Source organism: Hippocampus guttulatus, chromosome 11 (assembly GCF_054856545.1).
Source record: "Hippocampus guttulatus isolate MCC_2025c chromosome 11, RoL_Hgut_1.0, whole genome shotgun sequence".
Taxonomy (NCBI): domain Eukaryota; kingdom Metazoa; phylum Chordata; class Actinopteri; order Syngnathiformes; family Syngnathidae; genus Hippocampus; species Hippocampus guttulatus.
In genome coordinates, this window is record NC_141271.1 from 5,022,403 (window position 1) to 5,038,790 (window position 16,388).

General features: G+C 42.0%; 1 protein-coding gene across 2 annotated transcripts in view; it reads left to right on the forward strand.

Annotated features, from left to right (window-relative positions):
* The window catches only part of LOC147197849 (contactin-associated protein-like 5), a 200,970-nt gene that overhangs the window by 28,063 nt on the left and 156,519 nt on the right, over positions 1-16,388 (forward strand). For both annotated transcript variants that reach the window (XM_086123341.1, XM_086123342.1), the window contains exons 2-3: positions 12,191-12,301; positions 16,059-16,252. In XM_086123341.1, the coding sequence (XP_085979467.1) occupies positions 12,191-12,301; positions 16,059-16,252 (305 nt within the window). The remainder of the gene's footprint in view (positions 1-12,190; positions 12,302-16,058; positions 16,253-16,388) is intronic.

Genomic DNA, 16,388 nt, shown 5'->3' on the forward strand with positions numbered 1-16,388 from the left:
CAAACTAATGGGTATATCAAAAGTCACCATCTATTTTTCATCAGCTCAAAAACAAATTCTGACAATGCAGAGGTAGAGGGGTAAATCTTTTCAGTGCAACATTAACTGGTGAAGACTCTTAATTGAGGTTCTACACCTTTTGCATCACTACAACATCCTTAACAAAATAACTGAGTGGATAACTAATATGACAACATAAATAGCTGAGTTTTGATTAAAATGTCCAAATTGTGCATTTAGGAGATTCCACACAGAACACAGACAAAAATCTTGCGCATAGCCCTTTATCCACTTATGGATAATCCATTTAGTGTAAACTTTAACAAAGTGTGCAACATGCACATAAAGATACACACAAACTGTACAAAATGTGAATAACCACTAAAGTCAAACCTTGGTTTTCGAACGTCTGTTCTCGACCAAATCAGTTTTTGACCAAAAATTTCGAGTTTTTTATGCCTCGGTTGACGACCGAATTTCGGTTCTCGAACAAACTGAGCGCACTTGAATGCGTCATTTGACTCCTCTCGCCTTCCTAACACGAGGAAGTGACGCTTCCTCGGGTAGACGAGGAAGTGACGCTTCCTCGATTAGCATTCCATGGTGAACAGACGTGTTCAATAAAGATTTTAAAGAAAAGAGTGTGCTTTCGGTTTTTGAACAAATCGGTTTCCGAACAGATCGGTTTCCGAACAGCCTTCTGGAACAGATTATGGTCGAAAACCGAGGTATGACTGTAATTCAAAGTTTTGCGCTTCATCTGGTATCGAAGCTGGCATATTCGGCTGTTGATGGATTTTCTCACATCAGCTTCCTTGGCCATTGGAAAATGTGCTACAACAGCATCTGTGGAAAATAACAATGATTACCCATTCCAGTCGTCTTGCTTGCTCTCCCCTTGTCAGTGGCATCCTGGGACAATTTTTCAGCCTGGGAAAATGGCTGTGAGTATGGCCCCCCTCATGGGATTGTGTAGTATCAACATAGTGTGTGTGTGTAGGCTCGTCTAACTGCAACTATTCTGAAGTAAAAAGTAACAATACACATCAGTTGAATTTCTTCACATTTTTTCTAATTTAATGTTGAGTCAAAATAAGAAGCACCTGTGTCTTGCTTTTCTTCAATCTCTTTCTATTGGGGTAAAAATTTATGCTAGCACAAAATTTAAAAGCCCGACGCTGCAATGAAACAACAGAAGACATGTTGAGGACCCTGAGAAAACCCTGCTCAAACCAACCACTTTCATTTGCTGTATAACCAACAGGAAAGTTCTCCCTCCTGGCAGAAATGCTATTTAGCTACAGTACAGCCAACTCTGAACAATTTACCTTGCAAAGCTTGAAGTTTCTTTGGGCAAGACCCTACTGCCGCTCAGCACTGGGATCCAACTTGCTGATCACCCGCCTTTAAGGTTGGACTTCAAGATCAAAGAGCCCCATAAGTAGCACCCGTGAGATACCATTGGCTGTGGTACAAGTTTTTTGCAGTCTCCCAGCAATGTGATGAAACAGTGAGACCGTCGTTCTCGATGTTCACCTTATGTAAACAAAAGCAATATAAACCATGAACAAGGAAACAAGTAAAGTCAATACAAGTATTACAATGCATAGATCAGGGGAAAAAAAGCTTCAACTAAAGTTGATGCCAATAATATGTTAGGTTTTAATGTTAGAGATTTTGATATTTAACAAATACATACTTGTGAAGGTCTGACGGTGTGTGGTGTTTCACCCAGGCTAGGCAAACTACGGCCCGCGGGCCGGATCCGGCCCGTTGGTCTTTTTAATCCGGCCCGCCGAAGATTGGTGCACAATTAAGGTTTGATTGCATTCATTTCGTTTGGACTTGTAATGACAGGTATTTCAACACCAGGTGGCGCAGTTACTTCAAGTTGCAGAGCACAGGGAGGGAGGGGAAGACGAAGAAAGAGGGAGAGAGTAATGACCATGGAAGGGAAAGTGATATGTATCTGATTAAATGAAGCGGGTAACAAAGTACGAAACATTCAGGAGACACCTGGAGTTGGAAAGACTCAAATCTGCGAGACTTTGAAAAACAAGGAAGCGATTCTTACTCAGTCTGATTCTGGCAATTTCCATGCTCAGAGTGAATTGCTTGTGGCTCGAGTAAATGAACATTTCCTAGAATGGTTTGATTGTTATCATGTTAAAAACGTTCCGCAAACTGGACCGCTAATAAGAGTCGGAGAGCAGTCAAATGTGTAGAGCGTGAACAACAGGGGGCTCAGTACACATCCTTGAGGAGAACCGGTGCAGAGTGTGATGGTGGAGGAGAATGTTACATTATTACTGGCATACAAAGACATTGTGCTATCTTCTTTATTTTCTATTTCTAACTTTTGGCCCGGCCCTCCACAATATTTTCTGCTTCTCATTTGGCCCCCCCGGGAAAATAATTGCCCACCCCTGAAGAAGGACATATTTAATATCGAACTTGACTGCAGAACAAATAATTATATGCCAATTTTACACCGCAAAATAGTCAAATATGGGATACACATTTTAACAAGTGAAACTATCTTTCCCGCTGTACTTAATAAAATAAGCAACTTGTAGGAAATAAGCGAAAAGCCAAGTTTGAGAGTGTGCAAGACAGACTTACCTGCTAACGTTAGAGTTACAGCCTATTCGACGGGCCATCCATTCGGTTTTGTCGTTCGACATTCAACCAGATATTTCTTGTCAGTAGTGGCCGCTGCGTCAAAGTCAGTTATCCAGCAAACTAGAACGATGCTGGCTTTGTCTTTGTCAGGCCCTTTGGCCCAACTAACAAGGGCAAACCTGATTTTTGACATTTTTACTAAAGACAATGTGTCACTTCCTTCTTCTTGTCTGATTATTGAGCCCAAATAAATACATTGAGATGAAGTTGTACCGCTCTTTTTCCGCGCCTCGACTAACCGACGTGTTCACCATAGCGCGGCCTCCTTCCTTTCGGCTTGCGTACAGTCTCAGGGTGCTGGATTTGGGATGGAACCCTCCATGCATGGTTAGGAGCTTTCGGGTCTTAACGTCCGTGGTCTGAATCTCTTCCTTTGGCCACCTTATTATTCCTGCAGGGTATCTGATCACTGGCAGGGCATAGCTGTTTATTGCCCGGGTCTTATTCTTGCCATTGAGCTGGCTTCTTAGGACTTGCCTCACTCGCTGGAGGTATTTGGCCGTAGCCGCTTTCCTTGTTGCCAGTTCGAGGTTGCCATTGGCTTGTGGTATACCGAGGTACTTGTAGCTGTCCTCAATGTCTGCTATTGTTCCTTCAGGGAGTGAGACCCCTTCAGTGCGGACTACCTTGCCTCTCTTAGTCACCACCCAACTACATTTCTCAAGCCTGAATGACATCCCGATGTCGCTGCTGTAGATCCTGGTTGTGTGCATCAGGGAGTCTATGTCCCTTTCGCTCTTAGCATACAGCTTTATGTCATCCATGTAGAGGAGGTGACTGATCGTAGCTCCATATTCTGGGCCGACCCGGTAGTCCAGTGGTTAGCATGTCGGCTTCACAGTGCAGAGGTACCGGGTTCGATTCCAGCTCCGGCCTCCCTGTGTGGAGTTTGCATGTTCTCCCCGGACCTGCGTGGGTTTTCTCCGGGTGCTCCGGTTTCCTCCCACATTCCAAAAACATGCATGGCAGGCTGATTGGACACTCTAAATTGTCCCTAGATTTGAGTGTGGGCGTGGATGGTTGTTCGTCTCTGTGTGCCCTGCGATTGGCTGGCACCTGATTCAGGGTGTCCCCCGCCTACTGCCCGAAGACAGCTGGGATCAAGCGGTTCGGAAAATGGATGGATGTATATATATATACTGTATATACACACACTTACTTTCAGTGCAGCCTCATATCTTCAACAATATTTCGCGGCACCATAAATGACACATCTAATGGCTGTATCTTCATTGTCAGAGTCGCATCATCTTTTCTTCCTTATTTTCTACTGTTTGTATATTCTTTCTTCTTTGTTTATTGTAGCTCAAAAAAACTACTTATGTCAAAGGTCCTATATTACGTGATCTGTTTTAATCAAGGCCGTCGGTACGATTTCCTTTGGTGTGGTCTTGAATGTCATAAATAAACTTCTGCAAGAATTATTTTTCCAAAATAACTGCAGTGTGATTTACTTGGTCAATCAATTGAAAGTGAATTTTGTTGTTCGGCGTTTGGAGTTATGCATTTGTGGTTGTGCTTCATTTGGTTAAAAGATTTGATGAAAATACTGGGGTTAGCCTCAGAGGATTTTCCGTTATCCCCGAGGCTGAAGAGCAGCTTTGCAGGCAAATCGCCTTCATGAGCCATGTTTGGCAGACCACCATGTCTGCAGATTAGAAGGTTTTTGTTGCACACAAATGTCCTCTTGCATCCACTCATTGGCTTGTAGATTCATAAGATTGTCCAGTAGTACCTTGAAGTTTGAATACAATACATTTCTTGAAGTTGGGTGACATTTAGCTCGGACATGTTTTAAAAGATTTCCCACTGAGATCAATTCAAGTAGAGATTTGTACAAGTATCTTCACTGTAATGACCTTAGCACACTTAAACTAAAAAAAAAAAAAATACTGTTAAACGTATTAGCGCCAGTCCTGACTGTGCGACTTGTACTGTTTGTGTTTGCTTGCATCAGGCTGATTATTTGTCAGTCCAAGTAGAAGTTTGCTTTAAAACTGCAACATAAAGAGAATGAAACATTTGTACATCTAAACACCAAAATGCTGAAACCAAATTGTAATTGCTTTTTATGAAAAATTGCTATCTTAATGCTAACATATAATGTGAAATGCCACAGTTGGGTTAACTTTACACACACAGAGCAGCAATTGTAAACTCAGATTTTCCTGTACCCCGTAAAAAAATCTTTTAAAAAAAAATACAATTCCGCCCTGATATAAGATAAGATAAGATAAGATATCCTTTATTTGTCCCACACTGGGGAAATTTACAGTCTACAGCAGCAAGATTGTGGGTAGAAAGAAAGAAAGAAGAAAAAAAACCAAACACCGTTCAATTAAGTGCAATATAAATACAAAATGGATAAGTTGCAGTGCTATGTACAATTGTTTTTCACATCATTTAATTATTATTATTATTTTTTTTTTTATTCAGCAGCCTGACAGCAGTCGGTAGGAACGAGCGGCGGTATCTCTCCTTCTTGCAGCGCGGGTGTAACAGTCTCTGGCTGCGAGTGACGATACGTTTTGGTCTGTGATAGCTTGCAAGTAGCCATATGCTATCTCGTGGCTATCGAGAGGAGCTACAGTCCAAATGAGCGTACAGCTACACTCAGACTTTAACAGTTAATCCTTTGATACAGGCTAAAACAATAAAGTGTGCTGGCATCTTACGGGATATGATGATGTCAAATATAAGGAGGGTTTTAAATGTCAAAAAAATAAATTGAAGTTTTGGGTATGTTTTTCACAAAAATATTGGTCAAATTATTAAATTGTGCAAATTTGGGAAAGGTATTAATTTTGTTTGTCAACACTTGTACAAACTGTGATACCTGTAGTCCCTAAGTGCATGAAACAAAAGTCATCATGAGGTGTACAGTACTCCACTTCTTAAGTCTACTCACCGACTTTCGGTTAGTTAAACAATACGTCTCACAGAGTACACCAATCACTAAACGGTTTGGGCTCATGAGACCTCATGAGTATGCCTAAAGAATCTAAACAAAGAAAGAGCTATTGACTAGGCTGGCAAAGAGAGCCCCGAGTGCAAACTAAACACGTTTCAGCAAGCATTTATTAAACCTGATACGGCACACAACTTGAGAATCAACTGCCAATGCATGCTGCATTTCAGGCTGCCTGGAAATCTGGAGCTTACACGGGTTGACTTCAAAGCCTTCCAGTCAAGTGGAAACAACAAAACATGACTGCTGACTGCGATAAGCTTTTTTTTTTTTTGTTAGTGACCTTTTTGTAGGAATTGATCATTTTTTATTTTTATTTTTTTTCATAATGTCAGACAGATAATTTTTGTGTAACCTAATCAACACGCCAATTTCTATGCAGAATCTTTTGAGATGAATGATGAGAGGTAGCATGACTAACAATACTGATAAATATAGTGTACATAACTCTTTTAATATGTCTCCTTGGGCATATTGTGTAACATCAGACTATTACATTTATGAAGTTGAGGTACAAGTATTTAACCCTTCCGACTTTTAACGGCAATCAAATCCATTTTTGCTGCTCAGAAGTTGAAAAAATACACTTTCAGCTTTCTGGAGTGCAAACCTACCTTAACCAAAACTATAGATAACTGTCCTTTCATCATTCGCTTTTATTCTCATTGTACGAGAAATGTATCTATATTTTATAAAAAACGCCTTTCATCCCCCACCCGCCCATTCCATTACATTTTGTAACTAGTTTCTGTATCATGTACTTAAGTTAATTATGTACAGTTATTTTAAATATTTAATTTTCATTGTTCTTATTTTGCGATTTTATTTCATTTGTGTGAAGCACACTGAGTTGCCTTTGAAATTGAAATGCGTAATGCAAATAACCTTGCCTTTAGCACTCTGGTCCACACCGGGTACTGGCATAAAGTGTTGAAATATATACAGGAAGTAGAAAGTGGAGAAAATGCAGAGCTGTTCACCTTTTGGAGCTTCCATGGACGAAGAGCAGTCAACCTTATTTTTTTATTTGGACCAAATACATTTCCCTGAGCAACTGCCCTCTAAATTACTTGTGGTTGTTATTTTCGATGAATGTTGGAGCCTTGTCCTGCAAAATGATGTGTGTGACGCTGTACATCTCTTCTTTTATTTTTAATTTTATCAGTTTTATTGTTTTTGTTCTTGATTGTAAAGTGTCCTTGAGTGTTGTGAAATGCGCTTATAAATAAAATGTATTATTATTATCATTACATGAATATGGACAAATATGGAGTTGTCCAACCATTCAAGTATGTCTGTTACAATTTCTCTCCCTGATCACCTTGTTTCCAAATTCCGAAGTGTGAGAACTCTCATTCATCAACAAATACTGTATAACGTACAGTATTTGTAAAGTAGAGTAAATAAAGTAAAGATCGCCCACAACAGTTTACATGAATATTCTTCCAGGAGGAATCAACCTCAAGAAATGTACAGAGAATGGCAGAAAATCATTGAAAACACATTCGACAAGAGCTTATGCAACTGGGTCGGGGTGACTTTAAGATTTGTGTTGTCAATTATCATTCAGTCTTCATAATGGTGTTTGCTTTAAAGGTACAGTATGCCTGCATTTGTGTGAATTTGTCTTGTTTGTGGGGGGAAAAAATCAGCCATAGAAATATATAATTGCAACAAGGCTGTAAAAAGAGGGTGAACAATGTGTTGTAATTCTTGGTTATTTTAATCAAAGCATGTCACACTGAGAAGCAGGTCATTTTCCTGGACTGACGCAGCCTTCAAGAGGGTTGTAAAAAAGGGTGAGAAGTGTGCATTACACATAGGACAGACCTTCCAGTACAATGGCCCAACAGCAAATTTTAATCCAAGAAGTCTCAAAGTTTTACAAAACATATTTTTGACGATCTGATTTTTAAAAATAGTAAAACTTTGCTGACCTGTCATACCATTGTTTTCAAAATACTGTAAAAAGAGGCTGAGCGGTGTAAAGCAATTCTTAATCCTTGGTTTATCTTGATTCCAGCATGACACACAAAGCAGTACCCATTTGCACGAGACAGGACTGTCCCCCAAAACGGCATGATTTTAAGAGGGTGATAAGTGTCGCGTAAGTCTAAGTCAGAGGTTGGCAACCTTAAATATTCAAATACCCCTTTTCCACTGCCGCAAAACCACAGGTAAACACGCTTTTTTGGGGAGTGGGAAAGGCTCACTGGCCAGTGTCGATCCGTGTCCACCAGCACGCTATGGGAGGCGGGTTGTGATCGCCTCCGCTCTGTATTGCTTGCAGTTTGAAAGCCTGACACGGGAGCTGCCCGGTAATTACGTGATGACATAGGGCGATATGGTAGCAAAGAGTTGATCCTCCACTGCTTTTCGACCATTTTGAGGACGGTAAGGAGCATGATAAAAGAAAGAACACTCGCTTCCATGTTGCTTTGTTTACCACCAAGAAATCTGTCGCACTGTCATCTACGCAATCACAGCGTAACCAGAGGAGGGGGGCGGGGGCAGAATCACCTTCTGTTGATCAATAGGAAAGGGACAATATGCCAATTAGTTGTGTGTCGCCACGGATCACTACTATCCACTAGTTTCAGTGGGAAAAGGGTAAAAGAGATGTTTTGAGTGTTCCTTCCCTTCCCAAAAAACAAGAAAAATGCAGTCGGATCCACAAAACTATTTTGACATCTCAAGTGAGGGTAATACTGTGTTAACTGACTTTTTTTACCTGGGGTTGGAGAAAAATAAAAATAGTGTGCTGCTGTCACATGTATAAAAAAAAAGTGCAGGGGTACAGTGGAAAAACTAAAACAAAAAAATCCTGAATAAGCCCAATAAACCAATGTAACAAACAAACAAAAACCCATGACAGTAAAACAAAACAACATGACACCAATTCGACAGACTGACAGCAACCAGGGAATTAAATACAAGCAAACTGACGAGACAACAAGGAACACCTGGACAAATAATAATAATATTTTATTTGAAAGTGCTTTTCATCATACTCAAAGACACTTTACAATATCTTAAAACACAGGATAAAAATGTACACTTAAAGACAACCATACACGATTTACAAAAAACACATTTAGATGAACAAAAAAAGCAAAAAATGGGTAAAAGAAATTAAAAGGTCTTAAAAGCATTGCGGAACAGGTGAGTTTTAAGAGATGATTTGAAGGATTGGAGGTCAGTACAGTTGCAGATGTGTTGTGGTACATGGTTCCAGAGGGTGGGGGCAGCGACAGGCGTTGAAAGAAAGTGAAGGGCGCAGATGAGAAATGTTTTTGAGGTGGAAAAAAACTGTTTTGGTGATTTGGGTGATGTGTTGGTCGAAAGAGAGGTTATTATCAAAAAGGACACTGAGGTTGCGACAGTGAGAGGAGGGGAACAGGGTGTAGTTGTCGATAGTGAGGTTAAAGTTGGAGGCTGTTTGGGTGAGGGACCGAGGACCGATTATTAGCAGTTGAGATTTAGTGCAGTTATGAGTGACAAAGTTTGTTTGCATCCAGGATTTGATATCTGAAAGACAGCTAGACAGGGTTGAGTGGGTTGTTGGGGTAAATGATTTGGTGGAGATGTACAATTGGACGTCATCAGCATTGCAGTGGAACTGGAGACCATTGGCCGAGGGGTAGAAGGTAGAGGATGAAGAGAAGAGGACCAAGAACAGAACCCCGGGGGACACCTTTGGACAGTGGGGCAGTGTAGGAAGAGCAGTTGTTGTGTATGAATTGTTTCCTGTCTGTGAGATATGAGCGAAGCCAGGTGCGTACTTTGTCGGTGATGTTTAGGGATTGCAGGCGAGAGAGTAGGATGGAGTGGTTGATGGTGTCGAAGGCAGCTGTAAAGTCAAGAAGGATGAAGATGGAGAGTAGACAAGACACAAAGGGTTGAGGAAGATGCTTGTTGAACACAAGGTACCTGGATGAAATGTGGAAACAAAACCTAAAGAGGAAGACAAAAAAGCACATGAGGAAACAAACCCAAATATAATCTAAACAAAAACAGAATCATGAGAGTATCCCTCCCTCAAGGTACAGATTCCAGATGTCCCAAAGTCACCCAGCGGCGGCCGCAGGATGTGTGCTGCCAAAGACGGTTGATGGCCACAGGACGCGTGACACCGAAAAAGGTACAGGTGGCCGCAGGACATACACCACCAAGCAGAGATGGTTGGCAGCTGCAGAAAGTGTGCCGCCGAAGCAGGGACAGGTGATGGCCGCAGAATGCGCAACGCCGAAGCAGGGATGGTTGACAGCCACAGGACGTGCGACGCCGAAGCAGCGACTGTTGACAGCTACTGAATGTGCACCGCCAAAGCAGGGATGGGTGCCGGCCACTGGACGTGCACCGCCGAAGCAGGGATGGGTGCCGGCCGCAGAACATGCGCCGCTAATGCAGGGACGAATAACGGCCGCAGGACATGAACTGCCTGAACATAAACACGACTGCAGAATGTGCACTGCGAGACCCAGGTGGTAACATTTGGTCAGATCGTTGTGTCATGGCTGCACGATGGTAGAGGACGCAAAAAAGTAGGGAGGCAGGAGAAGCAGTGTGTACTGAACCTCATGTATTAACTAAAAACACTTGCAGCGGAACACTAAAAAACAAAATCCAAATTACAAATTCCTGAAAACACCCCCCCCCCAAAAAAAACCCGAAGTAAAAAAAAAAAAAAAACCATGACAGTAGTCCAAAACAATGTGACAATCACAACAGTCCCACCAAGACTGACAGAAACCAGGGAACTATACATACAATACAAGCAAATTGATGAGACAAGGAATACCACATGGTTAGTGTTGAAGGAGAGAGTCACTTTTCACCAAAGCATGTCACTGATATTTTATAAAGACAACTGGGAACTGTTTTAACTTGCTTGACACACTATGTCCCCTTTGAGCTATTAAGCCATAGCAGCACAAACATGAAGTTCAGCCAAGTCTTATACGGTAAAGAGTTGTGCTTGAAAAGAAATTGAAAGCAAGATAAAGCACAGAAGCTCATCCAGCAGGGGGATCAAAAGTGGGAGCCAGGATACTTTATGACAGATTACCAACCCTGTGCTTGCATAATGACCTTGGCTGTGTTGTGTCAAGACGCCATGCCAGTGCTCTCATTTCTGCCCCTTGCCATCTGCGAGTGCGGTTGCCGCCCCGCCAACAATTTGAGTCTCGGGATGAAACGGCTTGATCCACTTTAGTCACACTTGGAAATCAGGATTAGTGGGGAAATCTCTCGGTGAGCGAGCGCAATCAAACCGGGTCAGTTGGAATGCAGCAGGACGCTCCAAAATGCAAGGGAGCACATCCTGTCGACATTGTTTTTCAGATGGACGGCCTGTTGCTGGGAGGAAAATAAATAAATAAACAGACTTGACCAAGACTAATACGGCTTTTTGTAGCCGGGAGGCAAAGGCCTCTAAGGCGCACGTTGATGGAGCGATGATTGTAATCAAACTGGCGCCGGTTTTCATTCCACTCTGCCATTCTGGGCCTGAATGCTACAACTCAGTTAATCCAAGCTGGGAAGTGGCTGCTGTTGTTCGACCGGCTGCTCTCATTGTGGCGGGGTGGGGGGATGTAAGAATCATCAGGGGTGTGGAAAGGAGGGAGGTCGTGACAGGTTTGGATGGTGAGACTGAACTAGCTACCGCCTATTGCATTGCAACATGGGATGCTGATGTGCGCGCGCACATACACACACACACACACACGTGCGCGCGCGCGCGCACATGCGCGTATACTCTGAGGGAGCGTTTTGTGTCTCGTTTGATGGGTCACTGCATGGGTTAATAGACTGTTTGAAGCATCTGAGAGCTGGATAAGTGAGGCAGCCTTGTTATTTTCTCTAATCCTCGCTTTCAAAGCTGCAACACCGACAGGTAAAGACGCATTTTGCTCTGACGTGTTCCACTGCTCACGACTTCCTGCATTTTCCAGCCTCAAGCTGCAAAGTGGATAAATCTACAGTCAGGAAAAAAAAAAGTCAGGTCAAACAGTCCTGCTCAACATGGAAGACTGATGCATGGATGTAAAATCAATAGCAGTGTCAGCTGTAAATTTGAACACAATGTATGTTGGAATGCTGGTTGTAAATTCCAAGCATTTTTTTTCTGATATGAACTAATGGAAAGTAATCGGTTTCGAGGCACTCATGTTGCCATTCTAAAGCCTCGAACTTTGCAGGTGATGTTTTAAAGTCCCATTTTAGGATTCTTGTTATACAACTAAAGGTATGTCTGCACATGCCATTGTTCTCGATGTTGACCAAAACAAAAATGGTTGCCTACAGTAATGAGGGCAGCATGGTGATAAGCATGATTAAAATCTCAGTGCAATGCAGTATATGTATGTAAATACGCTAGTCAAAATAAATAAATATATCAAAGGTTTATTCTAATACAGCCGAATTAGGATGTTTTTTTTTTTGCAGCTCATTAATTCCGTCCCAGCTCATTTGCATTGTTTACATGCGACTAAAAATAAAAGTCACTGTTGTCACTCTCTTGTTGTTGTTCCCCGGCAGATAATTGCAACGGCCCTTTGGTGTCCGCACTACCGCGCTCGTCTTTTCAGAGCTCGTCGCAGTCCTCAGTCAGCTACGCCGCCCACCACGCTAAGTTGCACAGGACAGACGGTGAGTGGCTCCGTGCTGCGACCAGCTGTTACTTCAGATGTTGATACTCAAAAAAAAAAAATCATGAACAACAAAAAAATATCAGCTGTTTCAAGAAATTGTCACTTTATGTCCCCCCCTCCGTCCTCAATGGTGAAATGGTTTCTTTGAAGACGTGCACTGAATCAAACCCTGCTCTGTCTACGAGCTCATGCCATCCATTACATTACAGTCTTACTTCATCGACACCTCAAGGGAAGTTTGCTTTTCAGTTCGTTAGTATTTTAACCTACAGTATTTAATTTATTTTGGATATATTATGTTATCCTTCATAAGTTGTTCTTTGTGGGCAGCAAGGTGGAGTAGTGGTTTGGACATCTTCTTCACTGATGAACGGTTCGTGACTCGAATCTCAGCTCAGTCCTTCCTGTGCATTGGTTTCATTCTAGTCATTGCATGTTCCAAAACCATTTTAGGCAGTCATTGAAAGGTCTGCAGTTATGAATGTAATGTGAATGGTTCTTTCTCTGAATATTGATGTATATGCTTGATCTAGCCTCTGGCCATATATTTGCTTCCGAAATATATATATATATACTGTATATACCGGTATTTTTTTTTTTCGATGAAAAGAGCAGGCGGTGGGGAGCCTTCTTGCCTCTGGGACATTTGCTGCTGGGCACACCTCAGATCCTTGGCCGAAGTGGAGTTGGGTTTTCCTGATAATATTGTTCATAGAGACCGTGGAAAAAATCTACAATATTGTTCTTCTAATAACAGATACCCTGCTTTTTGGAGTAGGCAGTTTCCTGATCTATCGAAAAATTCAGCCAGAGGGAGCAGCTTCATTAGAAGGGAAAAATATTCTGGCCTTTCTGGATGGTGCGGGCCAGGTGATCAACAATCAGACTGATGCATTGACTGAACTTGATTGCAAAGTGGGTGTGGTGTTAGAGTTGCTTTGTCAAAATGGAAAAGAATGAGAAGTAGTTGGCTGGAATAAATTGAATGACTGATAGGGGATTTGGCTAATTGACAACATTGATAAGTCACAAGCTAAATGACGTTCAAGGCTGTCTGAAATCGTGGACAGCCTTTTCCCAAAACAACTGCTATCTGCACTTTCCCCTGGACAGAAAAACAATCCGATTAGACACTTGCATTCCTATTTGGCCTTTACCCCTCCTTCCCGAGTCCAAGACTGATAAACCACAGGTGCTCGACATGCAGACATAAACAAACGACAATAACACATGCCCTGCAATATCTACAGAACATCTTCGTTGGATTCCGAGTCATTCACCATGTAATCCAACTTGATTGGCTGTAGCTCTCCCAAACTGAGCTTGCTCATCGGTCTGATTGTGACATGTCCTCCCGACCACATTCCATGTGGTCGGGAGGACATGGGGAGCATTTACTACATGACAAGTTTTGAGAATTGTTGTACTTGTCTTTTAAACATGTGCTGTTTTTTTTATTTTTTTTTTGGGCTCAAATCATGCTCCCACTTAAGGAGAATGGTTGGAGTCTGTCAGGGTTTTTTTCCCCCCTCTTCTTCCCAATTGTTTTCTCTTCACATCTAAGATATCGGCGCGCTTAGCAGCTTCCTGTTGTGTCCCCACACTCCAGTTGGTCAGTGTTTTGTCCCACAGGATTGGTTGTAACTGGGAAATTCCCTATTTTCCCTTTTTTTTTTTTTTTTTACATACTTGGCCAATAAATGTAATTTTGATTCGGTCAATGACTGGCGAGATGTCAAGGCTGTTCCCTGCCACAAGTCAAGTCAGCTAGGACAGGCTCCCTTTTTTTTCCAAGATGGCACCTGAGTAGGAAGCCATTGGCACGTGCTCTTCAAGGGCCTTTTTTCTGCAGTTTTTTTGTTGTTTATGTGTTTTGTTTTGTCACATTGTGTTTGTTGTTACATCGTGTGGACCTGATGTGGATTATTTTCAGCATTTTTTTGGCCACGACATTCGTCAAAGGAGAAGATTCTGTGCTTGGTGTTTGTGACTTCTTGGCAGCACGCGTATACCAGCACTGACTTTGATTGGAACTGTCGTTGCTGGACAGCCCCGGGGCGCTTGTGTTTTTTGCGCCTGAAATGGGCAGCATTTTTCACAGTCCCGCTTTGTTCAGCGGAAATGTCGGTGCTGTTGGACAGTCTGATGGATGTATGGCTTGTGGAGCCGATAATGAGAAGAAAGGAGCGTCAGCGCAGAGTGCCGACGCGTAAGGTGGAACTGGGAGTCGCGGCTTGGAATTGAAGCGGATTTCAATGGGACAGGAGATGTGAGCCAATCTCTTTTTTTCGTCAATAGACGCTACAGCTTCTTGTTTGCTTTCAAACTTAGCTTGTAGCAGATATGTGCACATTTTCAGCATGATGTCTCTGATACACTGGTGAAAGGAAACTGATTCTCTCCTCTTTCATCGATGCCTGATTCAAACAACAAAGAGTATGCGATAAAGTCGTTATGATTGAATGACTGTCTGTGTCTCATGTGTTGTGTTGTATTATATTGTTATTGTGTTATTTTGACTTCAAGTTGGTGCCACGAGAGTGGCTGCCTTTACAGCAGCTCCTGTACTTTTTGTTTTTCTACTTTCTTCCTTTCATAACTTTACTGCTGTAAATTGGGAATTTCTCCATTGTGAGACGAATAAAGGTTTTCTTACCTTATCTCTCACCCGTTACCCAAATGAATTGGAATGAGTCTTAAAAAGTTGATATGTAAAGACTTTGAAGTATCTTGTGTCTAAAGTTATTTAATATGGAATATAATAATATGAAAAGTATGCTCAATTTTATTGTCATGTCCAAATACGGTTGCCCCTCAACTTTAGAAGAAGAAATGATTGGATTTGTAAGGACATCTGACCCAAAGTGTTAGTTATAGCTGAGTTCTAAGTTTTTCATGTGGCTTTTAATGGCTCACTGGTTTGTCATATGTCAGGTTAGTCCAATTTGACACTCAGGAATAAACAAAAGGAGGAGACAGGAGACTCGATTCTGGTACCAGGAGGGAACGAGGAGAAACATTCGGTTTCAGTTCTCGGCACGTAACCCTAACGATCTCCCCCTTCACCTCCTCATTTATTGGGAAAGCTACTACATAGGTGTGTCCAACCTAAAGGGTGGGGGCTGTTGAACACACACTGAACTTGTTTGACTATGTGTGTGTATGTGAATGCAAATTACGTACATGTGTGCAATTGTCACAAAAACATCACGTTGCAGCTGGTGTTGATGTCTCCATTCACTGTTCACCCTTGCTCACTGTTTAGTCTTAACAGTTATCTCTTCCCAACCACGTCCTCGGAAAGGTGGTTGCGTCCCTAACCTTTCACACAGTGCACCAAGCATTCTTGATTATAAAAGTGAGTACATAATGAAGAATATATAATGATTATAGATGTGAGTAAATAATAAAGGATATATCTTTATTGAAAGCATAAGCGTTCTTCATTGCAGGCAAAGTCAACTAATGATTGCAAGCATAAGCGTTCTTCTTTGCAAGCAAAATCAAATTATCATGACAGGCAGAAGCATTCTTCTTTGCGAGCATAAATTGTCTTTGCGAGAATCAATCGAATAATATGCGAATGTATGATTACTAAAAATAATAAATCCAACATCATATCAAACCATTTGAAAGGTCCATCCGATTTTCCACATGTGAGGACGTGACACAACTGCAACCCAACGCTAGCAGTGACTCAGCTTAAAACCACAAGAGTTGACCAAATCAATGTTGCCATCGATTTTTACCATCAGGGGCCGGCGGCTGGTCTCCAATGGCGAGCGACAAGGAGCCGTGGCTCCAGCTGGACCTCAGGGAGCAGATGGAGGTGACAGCGGTGGCCACGCAAGGATGCTACGACAGCTGGGACTGGGTCAGCACGTACTTACTCCTCTACAGCGATACAGGCCGAGCGTGGAGGCGCTATCGCTATGACGATGGCACAGAGGTCAGTGACTGGAACATGATCTAGCATATTATCTGTTCTCATAAAGTATAAACCAGCATCAAATATCAATATTAGCTTCGTTAGATGCCACAATTCTATTTATCAAATCTATGTTAACTTCATTTGATATCTTTGG